This window comes from Pieris brassicae, chromosome 11 (assembly GCF_905147105.1).
Source record: "Pieris brassicae chromosome 11, ilPieBrab1.1, whole genome shotgun sequence".
Taxonomy (NCBI): Eukaryota; Metazoa; Arthropoda; class Insecta; order Lepidoptera; family Pieridae; genus Pieris; species Pieris brassicae.
In genome coordinates, this window is record NC_059675.1 from 13709245 (window position 1) to 13734731 (window position 25487).

Consider the following 25487-nt stretch of genomic DNA (forward strand, 5'->3'; position numbering starts at 1 on the left):
GGTCAATTTTTTTATCCATCAAATATATATTTCGCATTGCGAAAATTATATTTGATGGGGTATCTAATTGATTATGGATGTCTCAGCAGATAAGTTTTAAGTTTTGATAAATGTTTACGCCATTTAGCTTTGCTTATTGTTACTTGCCAATAACGGATAGTTTTTTTGTTATTATGGAAAAACCGTCCGTTAAATATTGGAATTAATATTTTTGTAATTTAATACTAACATTCTTATATTAAACGTATCGCTTTTAATTTGCGTTTCATTCACGCCCCATTAAAAATGCACACATTATGAAAACTTTTATTTACAAGAAATGTAAATACACATTCCGACAGTACACCTTTACAAAACATTAATTGAAACCTCATATGGATACTATATGTTAAATATAGATGATAGGAAATTAACGCGTAGTATCCATGTAAGTGTCATTTGTATTGTATATAAAAAGTATCGAATCGTTTTATCAACGATCCGTTACTTGTTTATATTCATGCCGTACTCCCAATAATACAAACATTCAAAGATAAAATTACAGCCAGTTTCCTACAATTTCGCAGGATAATAATTAGCTTTTAGTTATTAATATTTCCTAGTTGGTGTTTTGTTTAAGAATTAGAATCTATATACATAAGCTATTAAACGGAAAAAATATTCATGGACCTGCATTTTACAGGCGCTTACAGAATAGTTCTAATTTTTTTTCTATTACGGTGGACGGTTAGACGCCTACCCAAAGAATTTAACGGTTAAGTAAAATTCATTACAAATTGCTACAATGTTATGTACATAAGCGGCGAATATTTCTAATTATATCCGATTTTAAAAACTGGAAAGTCTATTTGATATAATAATAAGCCCTAGTGGCCTCTAGTCTCACTTGAGCTCCATACCCGGTGCTTTAGTTAACAGCTTGATCCCTAATTACCATCAGACATCGAACATTCATATTACGAAAAAAACAACTGGTAACCCTGTAATTTAAAAGAGCGATCCAAACGTTTTTGTATGGAATTTCGATGTAGTTCTCAATATTTGAGCTGATTACAGAGTACCGGCTATATGTCTAGTTGGGCACATTACTTGCACCATTGCTTGTAATACAGAATGTTTTCATTTTAAACTCAAACCATTTAGATATTGTGTTAACATTTTGCGTGTATCTTATCTTCCTTATTACGTGGACTAAAGATACCTTAGTTACCAACGATAAAAAAATGAAACCAATAAAGTCTTTACATTAGCGTTATAGACAGCAAAGAATCTGTGTATTTTATTTCTTGAAAGCAAAAAAATTCAGCCGTAAAGCGTGCTTAAATGGACCGTTGCAATTACTTAAATGTAGTACTACTAGCATTTTGGAATAAACTAAGTAGTTCTCTCTACTTCTAACCTCAAATTTGACTTAATTGAATTTAAAATTATAACTGTTCAATTGACGCTCTAGGTTATCAAAGTAAAGTATTATGTAGGTTTATTATTAACAATAATTATCATTTATAGATTACGACACGCATTTTTTGTTTAATAAACTCATTTTAGATTTTTATTTTTAAATAAATATACATATACATAATAAAGCTAACAGAAGTTGCCATTTAAAAAATAAGTTGACTAGATAGTCTGTGTCTATTTTATAATACAATGCAAAATATTAACGATAAATAATAATGTGTGTTAATACATTATTTAACACACAACTTTATATAGATATCATTTATATATATAGACATGCACCAATGCAAGATACTTTTTTACTTTTAACTCTTGTGAATAGTAATAGCGCGTTAGGGAGCGTTTAAGTACTAAGCAATTTTTGTCCCCTAAACCCTCATGTATCGCGCCATTTTTCTGTATGCCCCACCCCAAAGTGACAATTTTTACCTAAATATCACAATAATGTGTGGTAAATTACTTAAAAGTCGCTGAAATCAAGCACGCGTAAAGCAAATCCCAACACGCCCCCGTAACGCATCGTAACGTTTTACAAGACGCTAGACAAGACACATTTTACTTGAACGCTTTCAAAATCATTAATAAATAATAAAAATCTTTTTGTTTAATGCTTGCTGACATGGTCACTCTCAAGACGTTTTGCTCATCCGTATACCAGATATATAATCAAATTCTTATATTCACATATACATATATAAATGTAAAGATATAGATAATAGTTAATTTAATACTATAAAGCATTTGTGATAATAAAAGGGAAAGATAAGATACTGTAACTGATAAGATTTAGATCAAAAGACGATAATACGATTTGTCAATCATAATTAGTCTAATTTTGATTTAAATTATAAACTTCTGTAAATAAAAAGATTGAAAACCGATATTCAAATGAATCCGATTAAGAAAAACACTTTTTTTTCTGACGTTTCGCGTGCTTTTCAGCGTGCGTGGTCACGGTTTAAAATTTAGAATTATCTAAATAATTATAAGTTTTTAATAATAATACATCGCTTTAATCCGTTCAAAAAGTGTTAAAGCTATTTTAACAAAAGACAATACTATGAATCCGATTACTGACCATAGATTGTAAAAAGTAATCATATTTTGAATACAGAAGTTCTATCCGTCAAAACCATTCCCCGTTTGACAGGCGAAAGATACATGAGGCGCGTATATTTAAAAAAAACGATTTTGACGTAAGTATGACAATTTAGCCTTAAGCCTCGCTACTGAATTTTACTCTTAAGGTTAAATAACTAATTTCATACGCAAGGAGTCTGCTGTCATTACTTAAACGTGGGTTTAACCGTAGAAAAAAAGCAATCAATCCGGCAAAATAATATCCTTACATCATTACAATCATATGCCACAGAACAATAGAGTTAGTCACTAGCCACAAAATTCCATCAGTGTCTATGGTCTTACGTTAAAATATACTAGTCAATATTGTTGCCAGTGAAATAAATATAGCCTTTAATAGATTATTATCAATCAAAATCTATACAAAAATGGTTTAGATTAAGTAATGGCACAGGTTCGTTTTAAATTTACAAATTCCCGAAAGAAGTTCTAGAACCGTCTTTGATTCTTGAGCACAGTCAAAACTGTCAAAGTTAAAATAGACAACAAGTTTGACATCGCTTGTCATTGATATATCTGTAACAAGATTGCGAATTGAACAACTTTGTTCAAAATACTAAGAAAATCTGAAAAAATCTTAGTTTTGCACGTAATTTGAGCTGGTTTGCTGGAAGATTTACAAAATTTTATATATTTTGTATGAGTTACATACACAGATCTCATAGTAGCCTGTATTGCTGTCAATACCACTTTTTACCCATAGTGCACGTGTCATCCGGCGGCTAGAACGGCGCAGGCGCAGACAATTTGGTCCCAAGCTTCATCGGCCCTTGTCCTCTCGCGTTACGTCGGGCTTCCATTTCCCGTTGACGTTGCACTTTCCTTTCTTCGCGTTTGCGACGCATTTCGTCCATTTTCGATGCGTTGTTTTCTATAATAATAAAAAAATGATATGGAACCTAAAAATATTCGTTTCGAGTGGAAACTTATATAAATTTGTAACTAATTGGCCAAATAATGGTAGTATGGCACAAGTGTAATTTTAATGGGGTTTAAGGGACATTGGCACAATTACCTCTTGCAAATTTCCCTCTATAATTAAGCTGCAAAGCCTAATAATAAAACATTTAAAAAAATATTTAAGTTAGGTAAACGTTTCTCACAAAAATCATTTTATCAAAGCCTATTTGAATAGAAAGACGTAATCTCAGATATGTCTTCTTCATATGTGCGTTGATAATGCAATAATTTTTTTTTTACCAAACACTTCAATATAACACTCTTAATTTGGGTTTTTATTATGATTTATAGTTATTTAATTCATGTGTATGTAAGCTAATTAATTAATAAAATAATAATCGAATGGCGCTAATTCACTAAAGATTGCATTCGTTTCATAGATCATTATTATGTCATAGACAAGTAGGTAATCAGTCTTCTATCGGAGACAAATTTTTCGATTTGCGAAATGAGGATTTCCTCACGATGTTTTTCGTCATCGACGGAGTATGAAATGTGCAGACAAAAACAGCAGCGAGTCGCACGCGCACGCCACTAGGCCCTCAAATGTTAATTAGTAATCCACTTATAAATTTTAAATAGCCGATTGTGTTGTAATCGCGTTTGCAAACCACGTTCAAACAACAAATTTAAGATTATTTATGGTACCCACCGTCAACATTTTCTTCAATGGGTTCGAACTCGCCATCTTCCCAACCGCCGAGCGAGTCATTGCTGTTCTGATGCGCTGTCGGCTTATGTTCGAGTCGCGACGTATTGCGTACGAACGTTGCGTTCGCACTTTGCATAGGTTGAGTCCATTCCGAGTTATTCCATGTCTCCGATGGACTTGCTAGTTCTGCTTCAGCTGCCTTTGAAAAATTCCAAAATGCTAGTCGAATAATTGGGGAATTGGATTTTATGATTTATTTGGTTAAGTGAATATAATAAATTTAAAAAAAAAAATGTTTCAAAAATTTCGCTTTAGTAAATGTACATGTTCAGTTAATAAAGAGGTTAAATTTGACCGAATTTAACCTCAAACACAAACAGTTAATGCATTAGAAACTCACTGGATGCTCCTGTATCTGACCCCACTCTTCATTGTCCCATTCGTCCTCACAGAGGGCAGCTAGGCCACCTCCGCCTGTACTGCTGGCGCCTGACTTTCCACTACCACCCGTTGTGGCTGTAGTGGACAATATAATTTCAACTGTATTAAAATTTGGAACTAAAACATTTTTTCATCATCATCAAGGAATCAACAATACACACTTAAACATCATATCTGCGTATGAGAGAATATTTCTTAACATATATATATTTAATACATTTTTTCTTTACTCACAATGGTTGCCTGGAAGAGATCGCTCGAAAGCGATAAGGCCGTCAGTTGCCCTCCTTTTTATTTAATTATGTTCAATTTTTTTTTAAATATTGTAAATTTTAAATTTAAAATATATGTCTTAGAGACTATGTTTTACTCTTGACGAAACATACGAATTTTAAGTTAATTATAAAAATGACCAAGAATGAAGATTTATTTGTGTTTTTGTATGTACAAACACATAAAAATTGGACTTTGAGCTTAATCTTTTTAAGTTCACATACCTGCGCTGGAGTCGATCTCGCCCCAGGCCGTCATGTCCCAGTGTTCAGGGTCGTAGTCGGACGCAGACTCGCTGTGTTCCAGTGACGTCATCGATGTCACCGATGACGTCGTCGTTGACATGCTGCTTGAGGATGGTTGTTCTGAAATAAATGTCTTAATGTTAAAAATAATAGGGGTGAAAATTCTGGGTTATATGTATTTTTGTATGACGCATCATAAAAAAATAAAAAAACATTTATTTTTGTCAAAAAAGTAAAATTTGGGATGAATGTCCCTTATCACTTAGGGGTTTGAAATAAAGATAGTAGCCGATTCTCAGACTTACTGAATATGCATTAAAAAATTCATAAGTATCGGTCGAGCCGTTTCGGAGGAGTATGGGAACGAACATTGTGACACGAAAATTTTATATAACAGAAAGAATAAATACTACTTATCCAGAGCTTGATTTTTTTATAGACCAGGGTGCATCTGATGCTATGTGATAAGAGCCTGGACACTCTCAATGCCAAAGGGCTCGCGAGTGCGTTGCCGGCCATTTAAGAATTGGTAAGCTCTTTTAAGATTTTAAGTGATTCAGAGCAGTACTGGGCTGTCTGATACCTAATCCGCTTTTTTACAATTTTTTTCTATTTTTTGTAACATTTATGTTTTCCACAATTATCATATACTTTATAAAAGATAGCTTGGATCATATACTGTGGATTATATGATGTGGTAAACTTTAATAAATAAATGTGTATAAAATATATTAATAGAACGGATATTTGTTTCTCCTTTCGAGTTTAGTTGTTTGTTGCACAACATGAGTAACTTCGACGATTTTTTTATTTGAATTACACCACCGGAACTCTGTATAACTGCACAAAATGCTTTTTAGAACATTTTACCGGAAAAGTAAAAAAAAAAAGCCGCTACATATCGACACACGACGAATTTACAAACACACTTACAAATACACTTATGAACGTCAACGTGAAAAGATGTAAAATTGATTCTAAATGTACATATAGTACCAGTTCTTTTTAATCGCATTTTAATTCACTTTTTAATCCCATTTTAATTCTCTTTTTAATCGCATTTTAGTTCACTTTTTAATCGCATTTTAATTCTCTTTTTAATCGCATTTTAGTTCACTTTTTAATCGCATTTTAATTCTCTTTTTAATCGCATTTTAGTTCACTTTTTAATCGCATTTTAATTCTCTTTTTAATCGCATTTTAGTTCACTTTTTAATCGCATTTTAATTCTCTTTTTAATCGCATTTTAATTCTCTTTTTAATCGCATTTTAATTCTCTTTTTAATCGCATTTTAATTCTCTTTTTAATCGCATTTTAGTTCACTTTTTAATCGCATTTTAATTCTCTTTTTAATCGCATTTTAATTCTCTTTTTAATCGCATTTTAATTCTTATTAATCCCATTTTAATCGCATTTTAATTCACTTTTAATCGCATTTTAATTCTCTTTTTAAACGCATTTTAATTCTCTTTTTAATCGCATTTTAATTCTCTTTTTAATCGCATTTTAATTCTCTTTTTAATCGCATTTTAATTCTTATTAATCCCATTTTAATCGCATTTTAATTCACTTTTTAATCGCATTTTAATCGCATTTTAATTCTCTTTTTAATCGCATTTTAATTCACTTTTTAATCGCATTTTAATTCTCTTTTTAATCGCATTTTAATTCTCTTTTTAATCGCATTTTAATTATCTTTTTAATCGCATTTTAATTCACTTTTTAATCGCATTTTAATTCTCTTTTTAATCGCATTTTAATTCTCTTTTTAATCGCATTTTAATTCTTATTAATCCCATTTTAATCGCATTTTAATTCACTTTTTAATCGCATTTTAATTCTCTTTTTAAACGCATTTTAATTCTCTTTTTAAACGCATTTTAATTTATTATTTACATATATAACAGCTACATACCTAGCGAACCCGGCTTCGATAGTGTAGATTTAACTGGATGCTGGACTTTAGCTGTATCAGAGTGAGAGCGGTAAAATTTGGCTGTCACTGCGGTCACCGCCCACCCGGCCCAAGTAGCCGCCGCGTTACTGAGACTAGGTGTCGCCGTGTGTACGTCCGCCTCTGGAAATTTTAATTTTATATATACATTGTTACCAATAACAGTCCAGCAGTGATGGTCACACATCCCTGAGGTCATAGAGAAGGAAAAATCCTGAAAAAAACGGTTTGCCTTAGACCCGAAAAGTCGGCGTGTGTCATGTACTTGGATGATCACCTACTTGCCTACACTAAAGGGGTGGACTCAATTTCCGCACTTAGACGCGTAGTTGGTCCGTTGTGTATAAAAGTCCACTAAAGTACACTTAAGGTTTTAGGTCCATCTGTTTCCGCTTGTGAATACGTCCTGGAATTTCAGTTCCTCTGCTATTTGGCCGCGACTTCCGATATTCTGGAGTATGTATTCCCAAATTTACGCATTCATGTAACCCCGATCCTAGTCGTTTCAGTGTTTATATGAAACTCCACGTTTGTGTCTCTCTTCCGTTCTTTTATTTATTAACACTTCGTTACACTACAATAATAATAATTAAATAAAAAGGTGGGCAACTGGCCGCCTTATCGCTTTCGAGCGATCTCTTCCAGGCAACCACTGTGAGTAAAGAAAAAAAAAATGTATTAAATAAGTTAGGCAAGTAGTGCAAAATACATGTAATACACAGTTATTAAAACAAAAACTAAACAGGAATAAAATATTAAAGATAGAAAGTAAAAAGACACATAAATCACGATAATTTAATATCAGTCTCACATCAGTTAGTAGTTAGTACGAAAGTTGGGGATACGATGTGGACAGGTAATGTTTGTACAGAAGGAATTTAAAGGAAGATTAAGAAGGAGCTAAGCGAATAGGGACGGGAAGTGAATTCCAAAGCCTAACTGCAAATTTTATTTATTAAATAGGCTCCAGTATATCGGTATCGGTAGAATGCGAAAGCCACCCCGAGGGCATCTTTGATGTGCTGTATCTGATCCCATTCTGGGTATATAGTACCCCTTTCAACCTATATAAAAAATAAATAAATGTTCCAGAGTCTTCTACACGCCAAGATCTACCTTCTATTTAACGATTACAAAAATTAATTGTTGATTATATACAACTGTAGAAAATAAACCCTTAAGGGATGGAAACCCCCTATATAGCAACAATTTTTGAATTAATTTCTTATGTATTAATATTATCTACTAACCCATTCCTTCTTTCAAACTGGGATCTTCAGATACTTTCTCCAGTTTACCCAAAAAGCCTTTGATAGTTCTAAAGGCTGCATCTCGCACCTGAAATTGAACATTATTTATATATATATACAAGCGTATAGTCCCTGCTTTGGCTAAATATTTATTTTAGTAAAAAGTCCGTGCGTACAACGTACACATGTCAGAAGTGAAACTTCTTTTATATTAATTATTACTAAGGTAAAAACCCCAATAGATGATTATGTACCAGTATATGATAACTCCATGTATTTGTATATCTATATACACATTGTATACGTGCTAATGATAATATAAATAAATAAACTAATACATCAACCAATAGCGTGTAGTTTTTCTCGATCTGCCTTTCTCACTCTCTCTCGATCGGTCTCAATCGCTCTTTCCCTTTTCTTCGTTTAATCCGTAAAATCTTACCCTCATTCGCCTAAAGAAGTTTCACTTCAAAAATACCAATAAAAGTTATTTTGTAAGTGCGTTGATTGTCTTTAAAATATAAAAAAATCAAACAAACATTTCCTCTATAATGTTAAGCAACGAGTAATTAAATAGTTGCGTTCATATTTTTTTGTAAATGGCAATATCTTGTAAATACCTGTTTCTCCGGATCGGCCGTAAGTGGACATAACGCTGGCAACACTCGATTAGCGACTTCGGATAGCAAAAAGTACTGTTGCGTGGCGGCCAACGCTAGTACGCCCGCTTGTCGTGCGGGCGGGAACGAGTCGCGCGTAGCACGAACGAACGCGGATACGAGCACCTTCTGACGTATTTGCGGGTGAAGGTGGGCCGCTATTTTGCCTAGGCATACTGTTGTGTTCGTTCTGAAAATTATATTAATTGAGTGAAAACCATTTACGTTGAAACTCTCAAAATAACTTTATTCATTTAGGTTACACTTATGAACGTCAACAGAAAAGATGATAAATCGATTTTAAATGTACATTTACTACCAGTTCGCAAGTTAAGGGCGTAGAACGGACAAGAAGGACTGGCAAGACACTCTCCGTCACTCTTTTTAATCGCCAAGTTTTGAGTAATACAAATTTGTTTGAACTGTTATAAATGTGTCGGTACTTTTTCTGTTAAAGATAACTCTTATTTGAACTTTTTTCTATTAATTCTAATGAAAGTAAAATCTTCAGAAGGTAAACAAAACTTTCACTACTGCTTTTAATGAACTAGGCTTAATATCTATTAACATCATCGTTTCGGTTGATAAATAATAATAATCAAGAGTGGTTCCAACAGACGTTGTCTTGCATGATATTTCAAGCGATAAGGATATAAAACAAAGTATGAATGCAGATCAGATATGATTTGTGAATCTAAATCATCCAGGGCGCTACCCACACGCATACAAAAAAAAATCAAATCGGTCCAGCCGTTTTAAAGGAGCTCAGTGACATACACACGCACTGTTGAATGATATATAGATATGGACACATTCACAATATTGAGTTTTACATGCAGTAAGTATTGCCCATAATTGTGACAGGAATAATAATAATCCAATGGCACTACAGACCTAATACAGGGTATATGGAGGGTCTATAAAATGGTGACATTTTCTTTGAGTATTATTTTGATATATTGAGATATATGATATATTGCCTCACGATGCTACCTCAGCAATGAGTGTCGCACGCTGAAGTGGCTTCAGGCCAACATTTCTTATTCATATATAATGCCAATCTATATGTAATATGAAAAATCTACATACCTTATACCACCCTGATCGTCTTTCGATTGAAGCCTTGCAAAGTGTCTCAGGACTTCAACATTCAAATTATTGTAGTTCAATTTCGGTGCAAGATGTACTATTGATTTTACAGTCTGTTCGCGGATTACGGCATTTGTGTCCAAAAATCCATGCATCACTTGTGGGAAGATTTGGTCATTGACCTGAAAGTTTCGAGATCGTTGTGTAAACTAACACCTGGGCGATTCTATTAGAATGATGCACCAATCACGTTGCATGTTGTGTTGAAATTTATGCTATTTTGTTAATTAGATTGACTTGATTGATAATTAAGGTGGAAAATTTTTCAATTGTAATCTACGGAGATTAAAATTCTCGCTCAGTCTCGACTAGGAACTCGCGCCTATAATAATTTTAATACATTGTTACGAGAATACAATGGATTGCTATATAAACCTCACTTTGCCAGAGAAAGGGTAGAAAATTCGAAACAATTTTCAATTTACATGAACCAAATTAATTAAAAATTTAGAGATAAATTATACATATAAAAAAGATTACTCTATATAAATTTAGGGCTCTATATAAATCAAAATCATATTTGAACTAGATCTATTGTTTCCTTATATATTCAGAATAAACTGGGCTAGTCTTCCAGGCCCATGAAAGCTTATATATACTATAATAGAGACACATTATTGCTTACAAACACTTATAAGTCAATTAGTTAGCTGTAAATATTGAGAGGGATATACTTACGGTAGAATTTTGTAGGTGCATAATAAATTGATCAAGTTGTTGAAGTAGCCTAGACCTGGTAGTTCTGTCATTTGAGGCAAACAATTTCACAACACACGGTACTATTTGTTTTTGATACTCAGCATCCTCTAGTAATTTACCCAACTGCAAAAACATGATTAATCAATGAATCAAAATACGTTTGTTCAGTTTAGATGCGTCTTAGCTCATGCTTAGCTTAGCTTAGCTTAGAATGTCAAAAACGTTTACAAACTTCTCGAAAGAGCAAGACTACGCCATCTATTTGCAACTACAACTACCAGGAGGCCTTGTCCTGAGAAGAACGGGCAAGAAACTCAGCAAGTTTTACCCTCATATATGTATTATATATATACATAATTCTTAACCTTTTCCTTATGTTAATAATTATCTGGTATTGTCTGTGCTGTACTGGTATATTCAATATATGAAGTAATTTTTATCACATCTATTGTTTGTTAATGTAAAAACCTAATAGGTTAGAGATTTTAATCAAGAAGTTAATTATATTCAGATATTATTCATAATCCATCATTTCTGTCAGACACATTTATTTCCATTTAAGTGTAGTAAGTTTATTTGCATAAAAATCTTAAAGTGTAGAATGAAATATTAAATTATTATATACCATTGTTATACTTTATTCAATATACTTTAGTCAGGTTGTCAAAAATAAAAAAAAAGTAAGTAATTAACTAACCTTAAACATAGGTGCCAAAACAGCAGATCCAGAATCCCCATAATGGAAGGAAGTCATTAACTGAGGCAATATCTTATGAATACACACAGCCTCCGGAAAATTATCTAAATGACTGCTCAAGGTTGAAAAAAACTTCCCCTTTTCGGCCTTGTCTTTGATTTGTATCTCTTCTAAGAATAACATTGTATCTATAAGGTCATTTTTAAAGAAACCACCCAATTTACGACATCTAAAAAAAATATAACCTCAGTATTTATATATGTTATAAATTACAATTGAACCTTATAATGTTATGATTATTTATTAGTAAACAAAGTTTTCAATACAAGTAAGCATGTGTACTGACTACATTAGTCAGAGAAAGATCCAGAATAAACACAGCATGTTTAACAGACACATACATAGTTCATGCTAAACCTAAAGTGAAACTGATAGGGTAGCCAGCCTTAGAACACGGGCATTCCTCGTGACTGCCAGGGCATGTGTGAGATTGAATTTGTATCTTTGATCATTTTCACAATTTTCATAGGAATGGCCTGCCTCTATAGCAATTAGGTGATCAGCTTTCTACTATGTCATCGAGACAAGTAATAGACATGGCAACTTTCTCATGTTTGTCTTCTCTCTCCTAGCTAGTACTAATGGCAAAGATATAAACACCAATAGATTTTTATTTCTGCGTGAGTAATAAACAGACAAAATTTGCTTTAGTTACTAGGCTTACACCGCTCAACACAGGTTATTAGTTGTTTCATCCTATCTTAGATAGTAAAAAAACAAAACGTAATAATTTACCTTGTAATAATATCAGCAGGATTTGGTCTTGAAGCTGGATTAGCACTAACTAACTCACAGTATAAAGTGCACAGTTGCTTAGGTATTTTGTCCACAGTTTTTAGAGAAGGTTGATTTTTTAGTGGTCCATTATATGCTTCCCAAATGAGACAGCCCAGCCCCCACATATCTGTTGAACTATAAGTAAAAAATAATATTCGATGAAATATTCTTAAACATGGTGCAAGCATGCACAACATGTGTTTTAGAATTTCATTAAATTTAATGTTAATGTTAATGCTAATATATTATGTCCTTACATATGAAATTGGCGTTTTGTATGGGAGGAACAAAAAGTCGAATATTTTTAAATATAATATATTTAATTAATCAAAGTATGAACCATTGTTTTCTATGCACTTTTGCCATCTCATAGGTAGTTCATTGATCCCTTTACTAAAAAAACCAGTCGGACGGGAATCAATAAAATCTGTGAAGGCGATTTAGACTGCCCCATCAGAATTAAGTTTTCCAAATTTCGAAAAAAATGGTAATCTGTTGGAGCAAGGTCCGGGGAGTCGGAGGATGTCTTAGACATTCCAATTGAAGCTCTTCTAATTTGGTAGCCGTCTGTTGTGCAGTGTGTGGTCTAGCGTTGTCGTGAAGTAGCAGTGGCGTGGAGCGATTGACCAGCCTAGGTTGTTTAGCCGCTATCTTTTCCATCATGGTTTGCAATTGCTGACAATAGACGTCTGCCGTAATAGTCTGGCCAGATTTGAGAAAACTGCAATGAACAATACCGGCACTAGCCCACCAAACGCTTACAAGTAACTTTTTTGGGGTTAATTTTCGCTTCGGCCAGGATTTGGTTGGCCAATTTGCTTCAAGTGAATTAAAACAGTTTTATCACTAACACCGCAGCCTGCAGCTAACTCGGACGTGGTTTGTGATGGATCCGCTTCCACAATAGCCTTCAATACTTCATTATCAACTCCAGGTCGGTCGAAATTTCCAGAACGAAAACGTTGGAACTAAAAACGAACTGTGTTTTCTTTCACCCTTCAAGTCGTTTTCGCAGCACTAGTGCCACGGCGGAACTCGTACTCGTAAATAATGCGATACTTTCAGTTTTCCATTTTGTAAAATGAGTGACGCAAACAAAAAAACAGAAGAACAAAACAAATGAATGACGGTCATCGAAGCACAAATACATGAGTAAATAGCTGTACAAATTTGAATTTGGAATTCCTTACCAAAGAGGAGAACATCGTAATTAAAGTGGCCGGTAAGAAATACGCCAATTTCATATGTAAGGACCTAATATTAAGACATACATAATCTAACATACTTTGTTCAATAATATTAAGCAGCACTAAATTAGTGACCTGATTATTTTAATCAGCTTGAATTAACAGGAAATGTGTTACAATTTAGCATTTGTATTTATAGAACACTTTTATATATTTTTTTATAATTATTTTTTAATAAATATTTTCTTACCATTTTGTTACAGACTTTAGTTTGGTTGGATCTTTTTTTTCAGGTGGATCATAGATTTCAAGAGTAGGTATAATTTTTATTGGGATGATATTAGCACCTTCTTGTCCATGGGTTGTTATAAATTCAAAACCTCCTAGTTTCCATTCCTCCGCAGCAGTCACAAATATTGAATATAAACAAACATTGTTATGTTTCATATTGCCATCATTGTTGAAAAATGATAAGGCTCTCTGAAAATTATATATGTTATTAAATATTGAATGGATAACATGTACAGAATTTAGGGATACAATTTAAAAAAGGTAATAAATAATATAAAGGAAAACTTACAGTAATTTGAAATATACCCCAGGCCAGAAATAATTCACGTTGTTGTCCCTCCAATTTCATATCATCTGTATGCTTAGCTAATGGTTTTACATACTCTGTTGCAACATATAAAAACTTTTCAGTTTCACAACTATCTAAATAATGTAACAAGCTTGGATGCCTTATAGTCTTTAGACGTTTCAAGGAAGCTTTTGCAATATCAAATAGGGTTTCAGAATGTTTTTGAACATCAAATAAAAATATAGACACTTCATCTTGTGTTCCTCTCTTCTTTCCTTTGTGTAGGATCCAAACACTTTTGTCTTCAAGACCAGGTATAGGATCTCCTACCTCATAAGGAAAGTCTTTTGTTGGATCCCGAGAGAAAAACGACCACATATTGTAGGATTTATTAAACAGTTGTAATTGTGCATATATGAAGTAGTATCATTAAAAATTAATCATATACATTTTTTAAAACAAAAATTTAACTTAGGAGCACAATTTAATCAAAATTGCTTTATAAAATAACAAATCTTATTAGATTCTGTACAATACACATTTATTTTTTCACAAAATACGATGTATAGTTTACGACAACAGATTTTTGCAAATAACTATGACAATTTACATATTTGACAATACCAAATCTACCCAGGGACCTTAGCCAAAGTTATTTTGCCATAGGTGTGAATGTGTATGGAAGTCACGTGATGGGACTAATTCTAAATGTTATTCGCATAGTATTTATCCCAGCCGGGATACTGTTTTGTCTTTTTAATTGTATATCTTGTAATTTTATATTAATTGAAAATAGAGTAATTTATGAAAATAAAAGAAGCTGAGCACTCAAAATTAATACGTACATATAAAAAGGTATGGTCTAATAGCTTTAAGTTTTAACCTGACCGGAAGGCAAAAAATCGTAAAAAAGTAATAATAAATTATCACCATCATCATAATAATATTAGAATGTTAATTTTTTGACAATTAACACTTGCAGCAACAGCTCCTAGATGGCCCGCTGCCGGCTGCTGATAGTGTACTTTATACTGTGTAACCTATTTGTTATGAAAAATGAGAGGTTATTTAATAAATAATAATTAGGCAAATCAAATACTTACTATTTTGTCTATTAGTTTATATTCGTTACTTTTGAAAAATCAATAACTGCCAAGATGTCTAAGTCAGTTGCACGTTTGAAATCTATGAAAAAAGTTGCTGATAAGATAGATCATTCATCCAAATTACGAACTAATGTTCCTGCTGGAATGGCTGCAGCGGGTCCTCCGCTTGGCCCGATGCTAGGTCAGGTTGGTACATTTAGAATATTTTTTATATGTCATCATATAAATTTTGTTTTATATGTCATATTTGTTTTAGCGGAATATCAACATTGCTGCCTTTTGCAAAGATTTCAATGAACGTACCGCTAACATAAAGCCTGGAATTCCATTACCAGTTCGAGTTAAAGTAAATCCCGATAGATCTTATCAGCTGGTTATACACCAACCACCTTCATCATATTTTTTAAAACAAGCTGCTGGTACAACCCGTGGTGCAATGGAGCCTGGTAAGAAGTTAGTTATGCAGATTGGCAAAAATAAGGAAATTTATGATTTCAAGTTGTTTTTTATATTTTTGCTCTGATGGAACTACTGCATGTAAATAGTATTAGAATTAATTAGTGTATGTCCTTTAAGCTACAATTATAAATCTTAGGTGTAATGTTAAAATATAAAAAAGTCTGGTTTAGTATATTCATTAAAATATTTTTTCAGTCAGGGAAACATGTGGAAAAATAACAATAAAACACATTTATGAAATAGCCAAAATTAAATCACAAGACCCTCCACTTGAATGGAGGTCATTGAAAGAAATTTGTGTGATGTTGTTGTCACAAGCAAGAACTTGTGGAATAGAGGTTGTAAGAGAATTAGATCCCAAGGTAATAAATTATATAGTAACACATACCTTCATTATTTAGTAATAATATATATAAGTATTTTAACTACCCAAATTAATTTTGGCATTGAATCTAAAATAATTTATTTCTTTTAGGAATATGGAGAATTTTTAAATGATAGGAAAGCAATAATAGAAGAGCAGAAGAAACAATTGCAGGAAAAACGAGAAGCAAAAATGTTGCGAACAGCTTAGTTACACAACTGTTATTTAGTTTTAGCATTAAAAGTCATAAATCATATAGGTGAATAGTGTGATTATTTTGTTTTATTTAAAGTACTCTTAAAAAAATTATGCTGTAGCCGTAATCTATTTTTCATTACATAATAAAAGGAAGTAAAATAAAACAGTTTCTTGAGAAAATAATGTAATACTTGTTTCCATCACATTGAGGAAAGTCTGTAGTGAATATTACTGATAGCAGTACATGTCAAATTGCAGCATATTATATATATTAATGGAAATTCAGAATAAAAGGTCCTAAATTAAACATGGTATCATTTAAAGGTTATAAATTAGGTCATTTTCAGTTATCTTGTCAATGAGAGGTGGAGAGTATTCACATTTAAAATCTATTCTAAATCCAGTTTATAAGATTAAAAACCCATTATGCAACCAGATATTAAATAACTTCCATATTCATAAAAAAACTTCAATGACACTGTTTTTACTCAAGTAAATATGCCTCTTTTCATCTTGGCATACTAAATTCAGCTAAACAGTGCAATTAGTCAGATTTTATGAACAAGGGGGCATTTGACTATTACTCAAAACTAATTAAAACTAACATACAAGCTATGTTATAAACTCTTTAAAGACAACACTAACCTCTAGAATGCTCAAAAATAGATTTTTATGTTTAACTAAATTGTAGCACATCAGAGGTCAAAGTATTACAATAATATCACAATTACAGTCTATACAGATCTATAAAAACAATATAATTCTTACAAGTACACATTAAAACATCTGGAAATAAGTATTCCAGAGATTAAAGCTTATTTGTTGATATCTAGAGTTTACATTATTACCAATGAAAAATGAAGTGATTCAATAAATATTAAGTACACTTTCCAGGCCTCTGGAACAATTTTTATGAATTTTTCCATATATTTTGTTACTCAGAATGTAGGCTCAGGAATTTTCTTTATGGTTTGGTGTGCTTGTAATGCTAGATGATTGTTATTTTATAAATGCTAATTATGTTTTTGACAAGGTTTCAATAGACACCAGGTTGGTGTTGGTCTGGTGTCCACGTAAGTTTCATAAAATCACAAGTTCTAGCAATCAGATGGATAAATAATGATTGATAGTAAAGCCTTGGTATATTTTTAGCTGATTTTGTACTATCGGCTTTGTACTTTGAATATAGATTATGGGATGCATTTACATTTCTATAGACAATATTTAACTTAAGTGTAAAAAGGAACTATTCGGTAACTGGTATTAGAAAAGCTTATATTATCATTTTCCCAAAAGGTACTTTTAATTACATTGCATTACTGTCTATTATGTAAAAACATAAATATGAACAGCTATAAAAATAATATTACTGCTATATTGATTTGATTTATTTTTCATTCAGCAATCACTACACCCTAAATTAACACTTAAAATATCCATTAAACAGCTAATTAAATGTCACCTTTAGGTTCAAAAACCCAAGTAAAGGTTTATAAAAAACCGTGTGTCAAATATCCTCTATATTCAATAGATAATTAATACATAGTTATAAGGTACGGAAAAAAATTGCATTTTGGAAATAGAGCCTAGGAGTAATATTAAGCTTTAACAAATGCCAAATGTGCGTTTTAAAAGAGTTACAACACCTAATGTAAAAAATCCACAGAAATTAAAAAAAAAATACTATTGTGTTTAGTAAAAGTTATATGACCTGGTATTACCTTCTATTCTTTATGCTTTTTGACACAACCCACAGACCATATAAATAATTCATACTAAATGTAGGACTCACTCAACTATGCTATAAGTAACTACATAAATCACCTTATTGTGAAATAATTAAATCAATCTTATTACATTCTTTAAACTACACTTTAGTTACTTTGTCTCTTTCTGCCCAATTATTTATAAACCATGATAAAAAGAGACAGAGCTACTGAAGACATTAATTAGACAGTATGGTGTAAATTAAGCACGACCATAAAACTTAAAACCAACTAAGCAAATATTTTTTTTTTGCTTCTAAGTGAAGCTTTATAAAGTAAAATTAACAAACAGCGATATTACTAACTGAACGTTTGAGCTTTGGAGAATTTGGCAAGACATCCGGTAACTCTGTTACATTTTGTATAGTGAAATCTGGGAGATCAGATTCCGAGTCATCTTTGTGCAGTGGAATCCACACTGTGCTCAGCAAATCTGCTTGCTTTCCACCCTATAATATATATTATATGCTATACAGAACAAGAATATAACAGCAAGTATTAGAAAAATTAAGTATAATATTGCCTATACTTTAATTAGCCAAACAAAGTCTAAATTAGACTAGAGTGTCAAACAAAGTCACTTTTTCTTGCGTGTTTTGTGTTTGTATATTTGAGGATCCGCTCTATACCATGATTTAATATACTCGTTAAAATATATATATATATAATAGAATAAAGCGGTTTGAGTATGCCTCAATCCCCAGGACGTGCTGTGCACTAATGGACTTTTTATTCAATTTACTCAGACTCGCTCGGTCGGTGAAGATAACATCGTGAAAAGCGTCTAAACGAAAGACTAATCGCCTATATGCCTATTAAGAAAATATGGTATCACAAAATAGATCTGGGATCAAGATTTAGAGATTGTAGCCCTACTTTTTTATAGGATATTTATAAAGGAAGTCTAAAAATGTCTTGGCACTTATACAAAATATAAATCTGGGGTAATTATGAAATAGTTTGCAGTGAGATAAGACACTCAATTAAAATTGTATCAATATAGAATATATTGTAACTTTTCATCACAAAAGCACTAAACGAATTGTCTATTGAATTGAACTTATAGAAGTTTTATTTATTTAATGTGAAGTACTGGCATATACCAAAGACAATATTAAAAATCCCCGTGCTTCATATTAACGCAGACAGATGTCGCTATCACAAGCTTAGACAAATATTGTGGAAAAACGTGAAATTTCTAGATAGATTAATAAAAAAACGTCTACATCATCCATCATATATAATTTACCTGTATATCAGTTTCGAGTTTATCCCCAACCATAATGCAGTGTCGAGGTTCGACGCTGAGCAACTTGCAGGCCTCCAGAAAGATGTTCTGGTCTGGTTTCTCCCAGGGCAGGTCCCCGGAGACCAGCACACAGTCGAAGTACTTGCGGAGTCCCAGCTTCTCAATCTTCTGCCACTGGGCTCGTGATGGCCCGTTTGTGATCAGACCGAGAAGATAATCCTCCCTGTGTCATTCATCACCCACTTTTTCGTTATTTCGCGTCGAAAACAATGCTGAAACTCAGCAAATATAACAGGTACACCTTGCACATACTTTTGCGTGAAAACCATGCAAAGGAAAAGTAAATGCAAGATTTTTTTTATCAGCATTTTAAGTTCTTAATACTAGTTGTGCTGTGTTGTTTAATATTGAAAAACAATACTTCGTCAACAGAACACTCCTTATATTTATATCTATAGAGATAATCTGTCTATAAAGAAATACTAAAGTAAAAAAATACATTATTTTTATATTTTTCTGTAAATAAATTATCTCTATAGTAAAGTAAAATTTCTGAGGCAATGGGCTTTACCTTCTTGGCGTATCCTCATTTAACTTTACAAATATAATTCAAACCTAAGTGTTGGGCACGCGTCGCCCACTATGTCACTCGTTGAGCAACAACTGAACTGTTGAAAAACAAGTAATTAATTAACAACATGCGCTCAAAGCCAACCCAATCTTGCAGAGGTAGATTTCAACTATTGACGTAAGAAAATTTTTAACAATATCCATACCTCAACAAGAAGTTGGCGTTGACTTCAAATGACATTTAACAACTCGGATGAGACTGCGAAAAGAGAACCCTCGAGGCAGTTATGCGAACCAATATGAATCTTATTTTCTACGCGTCGTTTAATTCTCAAAAGACATATACTTTTGTTTTTATTCAACTATCAAGATTAGTGTTGAACTATAATGACGTAATAGTGTTGCCAACATAACTAAAAAAGATAATTTAGCACTTCTGCGACCTTAAATCCACGGTGGTCCTCCTTACGCGCAGACTATGCAACAAATAACCATACACAGTTTTATGTGGCGTGCAGTTTGTGGGGCCATGAATTTGCCAAATGAATATTATTATGAATTTTGTATCAACCACATAAGACCATGCACAGCAACGAAATTGTCCAAAGTTTTTCTAGCTCTATTGCATATTTAGATATACATTTTACATTTAGACATTATTGGTACTTGGAACAATTCCAGTGCAATTTTGTCAATTTCTTTAAATATGAAATGCGATGAGAAAAGTACTATACAAAGAAACTGACATAATTTACATCATGAAGAAATATTTTTATTCAGCTTTCCGTTAATATTTCTGCATAACATAATTAAAACACAAATGACATTTAGACCATACCTTAACGATTCCAAAAGGTGTATCACATCAGCAGTCAGAGCTAAATATTTAAAACGTAATTTCAACCATTCGGCTGATATATTTTCTGAAACAATTATAGTACATTTACAAGAAATAATGAAAAAAAAAGGCAAAATTTATAGACGAGGTAATATTCTCTCCAATCTATCTATCTATCTAAAGATACAATGCGAGAAAAATATTTCTTTTTATGCAATTCCTAATGTTCAAGGTGGCAATTGTAATATTATTTCCAGGCATATACAAACCAAAGGGTTAAGACGTTCAAGGTAAACAGTTAATAACCAAAATCGTTAAGCAAGGACTTCTGAATTGATTGCTTCTTGAAAATCAGTTTCGTGCTTTAGATGAGAATACATTTTTTTTTCTGTTTTAAAAAACTAAAGCGTAGAAAGCAACATTGAAAGTCACGTCGGACGGTCTATTAAACTGCTATATTAGCTGACATTCTCGGCATGATGCCAAATTACGCAGCTAAAATGATAGGTACTTCCTTCCAAAACTAATGAGCTATTGAAATGCCTTTAGGTTCAGTTTATGGAAAATTTGACTACGTTTGACATCAGCTAATGAGTGCATTCAGTCAAGCTTTTTAGTCTTTAAGATAGACCTGACAAATGTCAGGATTTCGATTGAATTTTACCCAAAGGACCCTCAAATTTTGACGAAAGACATACATAACTAAAAGAACGATATAAATGCGTGATATGTATAAGATATTTTAGAATCAATTAATTTTTTAATGCAATTTAACGCTATCAATATGGTATTTAGTATATGCATATATATATATATATATACTTACTGGCAATGTGTCTATAGTTTTTCGGCAAGCAATTACGCCAAAGATGCGCCGGCCACTCGTGTATTGCGTAGGTTTCATCGTCAGGCCTCGCGCGGAAGGCGCGTAGGAAGTTTGCACCGCTCTCTGTTGCAACGTCATGAGGGACTCCATACTCGTTATGTAAAATTTCCACCAACTGAAGAAACAATATCGATTGTTGCAGTTTTTCACGATATTCAATTTATAAACTATTTTGACGTTTACTCTCTTTAGTACTTATCAGGCCTGAACGTGTTTAAATACGAGGCGATAAACAAATTATAAAATATCTTAGTAGTAGTGAATACATATTTATTGCTCCTTCATGCTTAAATTATTTTGACAAATTTTTGCGTAATTTAGAATAGTAATCATATTTTAACACATTAAATGCTCCTCCTGAAATCCCATAGATCCCGATGACTGCATTACCAAAATATGATGTATTAGTACCAAATTAAGGCTATTTTTATTTTGTTGTTTAAAAGTATAACACATGATAAACAAAGGCAGTCTTTGGAATGGGGATACCATGTGTTAATTTTAGAGTTAAGGAAGTATCATTTTGTGAAGTGCATAAATAGCAGAGTTCATTGTACTGTTCAGTTCATGTCATTCACCTGCCTGTTGGCACTGCAATGGCATGTAAGAGGATACCTATATTACATACTTTTAACTAATAGGTGTTTAATATAATAAAATAAGGTTTTAATAGTAAAAAGATCCAAAAAGTATTTTATTGTTATATTTATAAAAATCAAGTTAAAACAGTGACAACATTTTAGTTTTATAGTTCAATTAACACTTTAACAGTTTAGTTAGTTGACATATTATATATCAGGTTACAAATATTGTGCTCTTAATCTCCAAACAACTTTTTTCCAAGATCCATCATTCTGTGGCTTCTGCACATTTTCAAAGCACCACCTTTCTTTAAAACTGTTTTTGCATTCTCATTTGAGTCGACTAAACGGCAAAGGAAATCCTCAAACGCTGATTTAATGTTTGGTGCCAGTGTACCAACCTTTACTTTTGCAAGCATTTCTGCTATGCCTTCAGCCCATCCACTTTCAATGGCAAACTCAGATATCCATGGTACAATGGTCAACACACCACTTAGCGTTTGCATTCCCAAAAACCATAGGTCAGCAATTTCTCCCCAATTTTCTTTATAGGTCATTGATACAACAAGAGCAGTAGGGTCATTTGATTCATCAACCATGTAGGCATCCCATAGAAACCGTATACTTGACTGTATATAGCGACAAATAGAAAAGTCATTTTTCTTCACTTTACTAGCACCTTGTTGCTTTAGTAACAATAATCCTAATACTGCCAAGTGTCCATGTAAAACGAGATTTTCAGGGATACTTTTCAGTTCCGGTAAATTATTAAAAATGAATTTTAATAAAGTATTAAACAGCATGCTTTCTTCAACAACTTTAGGAGCTAGTACAGTGAGATTCATGAAAATATTGCATAGGCTGACCATAGCTGCTCTTGAATCTTTCATATCTTCCAATACCTGAGGTTCTAATTCAGGTTCAGGTTTCTTTGCCTTTAGTCTTTCAGATTTTGGTATTGGCGGTTTTTTGTAGTGAACTATAGACCAGTGAAAGTTCATCGCTTCATACAATATGTCTTCCTCCTTTAAATTTAATGTGATATCCCTAGCTTTGTCCTCTACAACCAGATGACAAAGTGCTGGTAGCATTAAACGCAATAAATCTATCTGGCCCATCAAGCTTACATCAGTGTTCATGGCTTCTCCTTCAGATTTATTTTTTTCCGCTAGTTTTCGAGCTCTGTAGGCGTGGAACGAATCATTGGCAAGGGAAAACATGAATGGAAGTAGGTTATAAACTTGATCTCTCATTGCAGTTGTTTCTTGAGCTAGCCAGGCCACTAATACACGTACCATTGCACACACAAATACCTTTTCAGCATCAGGAAGTTTGTCACGGTTTTTGTCATTAGAGACTTTAGTAAGTATTGAAACAACAGCATTAAAAGCACCTTTCAGGCTTGTATAGACAGACTGTTTTTCTTTCTGTTCCAAATCCAATTGATCTGAGGCCATGTAATTAATAGAAGATTCAAGAACTAAAAAGCAAGCAGTTACTAAATCTGCATTGGCAAAAGCTTGTTTAAAACTTCTGTCTTCAAGCTGCATTCTTATCTCTATTGCACAAAGTTGTAGAAGTAAAAGGAAGAATTTTTTTGGGTTTTCTTCATCATTGAATGTCCACTCAATGCCTAATAAATCAATGATATTAGCAGCTAATTTCAATGCAGGATCTCTTTGATTTTTTCCTATTTTGCTGGTCAATACATCATGTAAAGCTTTGTAGATACTTTGAGGCCAAGTCTCATCTGATGATCCTGGTAATACAGTGTCTTTATTGCAACTGTATAACAGTGCACTTAAAATGGTTGCCAACTCAAATTTTCTCTCAGACTGATCTGTAGCAAAATCAAGAGCAATCTTGTTGACTAAGGCATGAAAAGGTTTAGGGTCATTACCCCATGCTTCAGGGCCATAACGACTCACTAGTTTAACTAAAATATTTAGGGCTTCATCAGTCTGAAAACTTTGGTGTGAGTAAATTTCTGACATTTTAGTAATTGCACCTACTTCGATTAAAGCTTTTTGTCCAGCTTCATGTTCTGCAATACACTGTAGGCATGTATAAGCTTCACTAACAATTATGAGGTTGTCATCATAATCATCATTGTCAGATGTCTGTACTATATCAAGAAAAACTGGTACATTAGCCAGCATTTCAGGATGTGTTGCAAGTTCTGGTTCAACGCAAAAGCATGTAAGTATTGAAAGGGCAACTGATTTGTATACTGATGGGGGACAGTCATCTTGCGCATTTGTTCCAGTTAAAAGCTTCTTGAGGAATTTAAACCCAATTGCTTCAAATAACACCTTCTTTGCTGTAGTATTGCAGTCTTTTCCTTTTACTAGTTTCGTAACCATGAATAGCGCGGCGAATTTCTCAGTATCACTTTGAGCTGCTTTAAGAATAGCTATGCATTTTTTAATTGATTCCGATATCTCCCCCATTTTGATTAAAACACTAAGCGCTCACAAAAGGCAAATGATCTAGCTCTACTGAACAGAGATGTTGATTCATTTGAACACTGTTCACATCACGTTTATTAATAGCACGACTTCTCTTTCAAAATATCTAAATCTGGACGTTGAGCTCGCGTTCTCCAACTTTGAAAGTTCTATTTATATAATACTGGAGCGTAAGCATTCACCATGCGGGTGCAAGCTACGAAACATTAACGATGTTCAAATTCAGTACGACGTAATAAGGATTTTAGTATTGGCAAATGGCGATGACAGCGCAGTGCGCTAATGCGATGTCAACTTAGGCAAATAAAGAACTCACCTTATTGCAAGCTTTTGAGTCTCCTTTTCTAGTTTGTATTAAAGTGTTATCTAAATCAAAAAATATGGCAGATACATAATTGCCTTCATAAACACCATCCATATTATTTTACAAAACGAAAAAATATTTTTCAGCGATGCGTCAAAACTTAAACGAAAAAGATTAATTATAGTAAATTTGTAATGTAATGTCAAAGATCACTAGCACCACAGGCTACAATGGTAAACACACTAATATCAAACTGTCAATTGTCTATGTCAATGTAGGTTTCTTATTGGTGGTGGACACATAGATATAGTATTTAGTAGCACAGATTCCTTTATTATTTTGAACCTATATTTATAAGACGAGTCGATCATTTTTTTTTGTATGTGCCTTTAATGGTGATTGTTAAAAGTAGGAAAATCTATATCACATCATTTACTATTCATATCGAGTTGTAATGTATTTTAAATAGCGGCGTATGTATAATACTTGTCGAGTATAATTAATAATAAGCAA

General features: G+C 32.8%; 3 protein-coding genes across 7 annotated transcripts; 1 reads left to right on the plus strand and 2 right to left on the minus strand.

Annotated features, from left to right (window-relative positions):
- Positions 1-1666: 1666 nt before the first annotated feature.
- On the minus strand, positions 1667-14748 carry LOC123716300 (N-terminal kinase-like protein). The gene is made up of 13 exons (XM_045671968.1): positions 14186-14748; positions 13856-14085; positions 12377-12553; positions 11582-11810; positions 10864-11007; positions 10126-10307; positions 8998-9226; positions 8378-8465; positions 7089-7250; positions 5152-5292; positions 4614-4729; positions 4214-4412; positions 1667-3472 (listed from the first exon to the last, which is right to left on the minus strand). Exons 1-13 carry the CDS (start codon positions 14561-14563, stop codon positions 3324-3326), a joined length of 2424 nt encoding a protein of 807 aa, XP_045527924.1. The 5' UTR covers positions 14564-14748; the 3' UTR covers positions 1667-3323.
- Positions 14749-15167: 419 nt separating this feature from the next.
- On the plus strand, positions 15168-16386 carry LOC123716563 (39S ribosomal protein L11, mitochondrial). The gene is made up of 4 exons (XM_045672366.1): positions 15168-15477; positions 15548-15737; positions 15946-16112; positions 16226-16386. The coding sequence occupies exons 1-4, from the start codon at positions 15343-15345 to the stop codon at positions 16322-16324; spliced, it is 591 nt and encodes a 196-aa protein (XP_045528322.1). The 5' UTR covers positions 15168-15342; the 3' UTR covers positions 16325-16386.
- Positions 16387-16395: 9 nt separating this feature from the next.
- On the minus strand, positions 16396-25201 carry LOC123716562 (neurochondrin homolog). 5 transcript variants are annotated; one of them, XM_045672363.1, is made up of 5 exons: positions 24987-25199; positions 21562-21736; positions 20736-20820; positions 19328-19550; positions 16396-18527 (listed from the first exon to the last, which is right to left on the minus strand). In XM_045672363.1, the coding sequence occupies exons 1-5, from the start codon at positions 25086-25088 to the stop codon at positions 18360-18362; spliced, it is 753 nt and encodes a 250-aa protein (XP_045528319.1). In that variant the 5' UTR covers positions 25089-25199; the 3' UTR covers positions 16396-18359. The 5 variants fall into 5 exon arrangements, 3 of the variants coding, with proteins under 3 accessions (XP_045528319.1, XP_045528320.1, XP_045528318.1); XM_045672364.1 differs by lacking the exon at positions 16396-18527 and having other exon boundaries at positions 19407-19995; positions 24987-25201; XR_006754574.1 differs by lacking the exons at positions 16396-18527; positions 24987-25199 and adding an exon at positions 19899-19995 and having other exon boundaries at positions 19410-19550; positions 21562-21617.
- Positions 25202-25487: the final 286 nt, after the last annotated feature.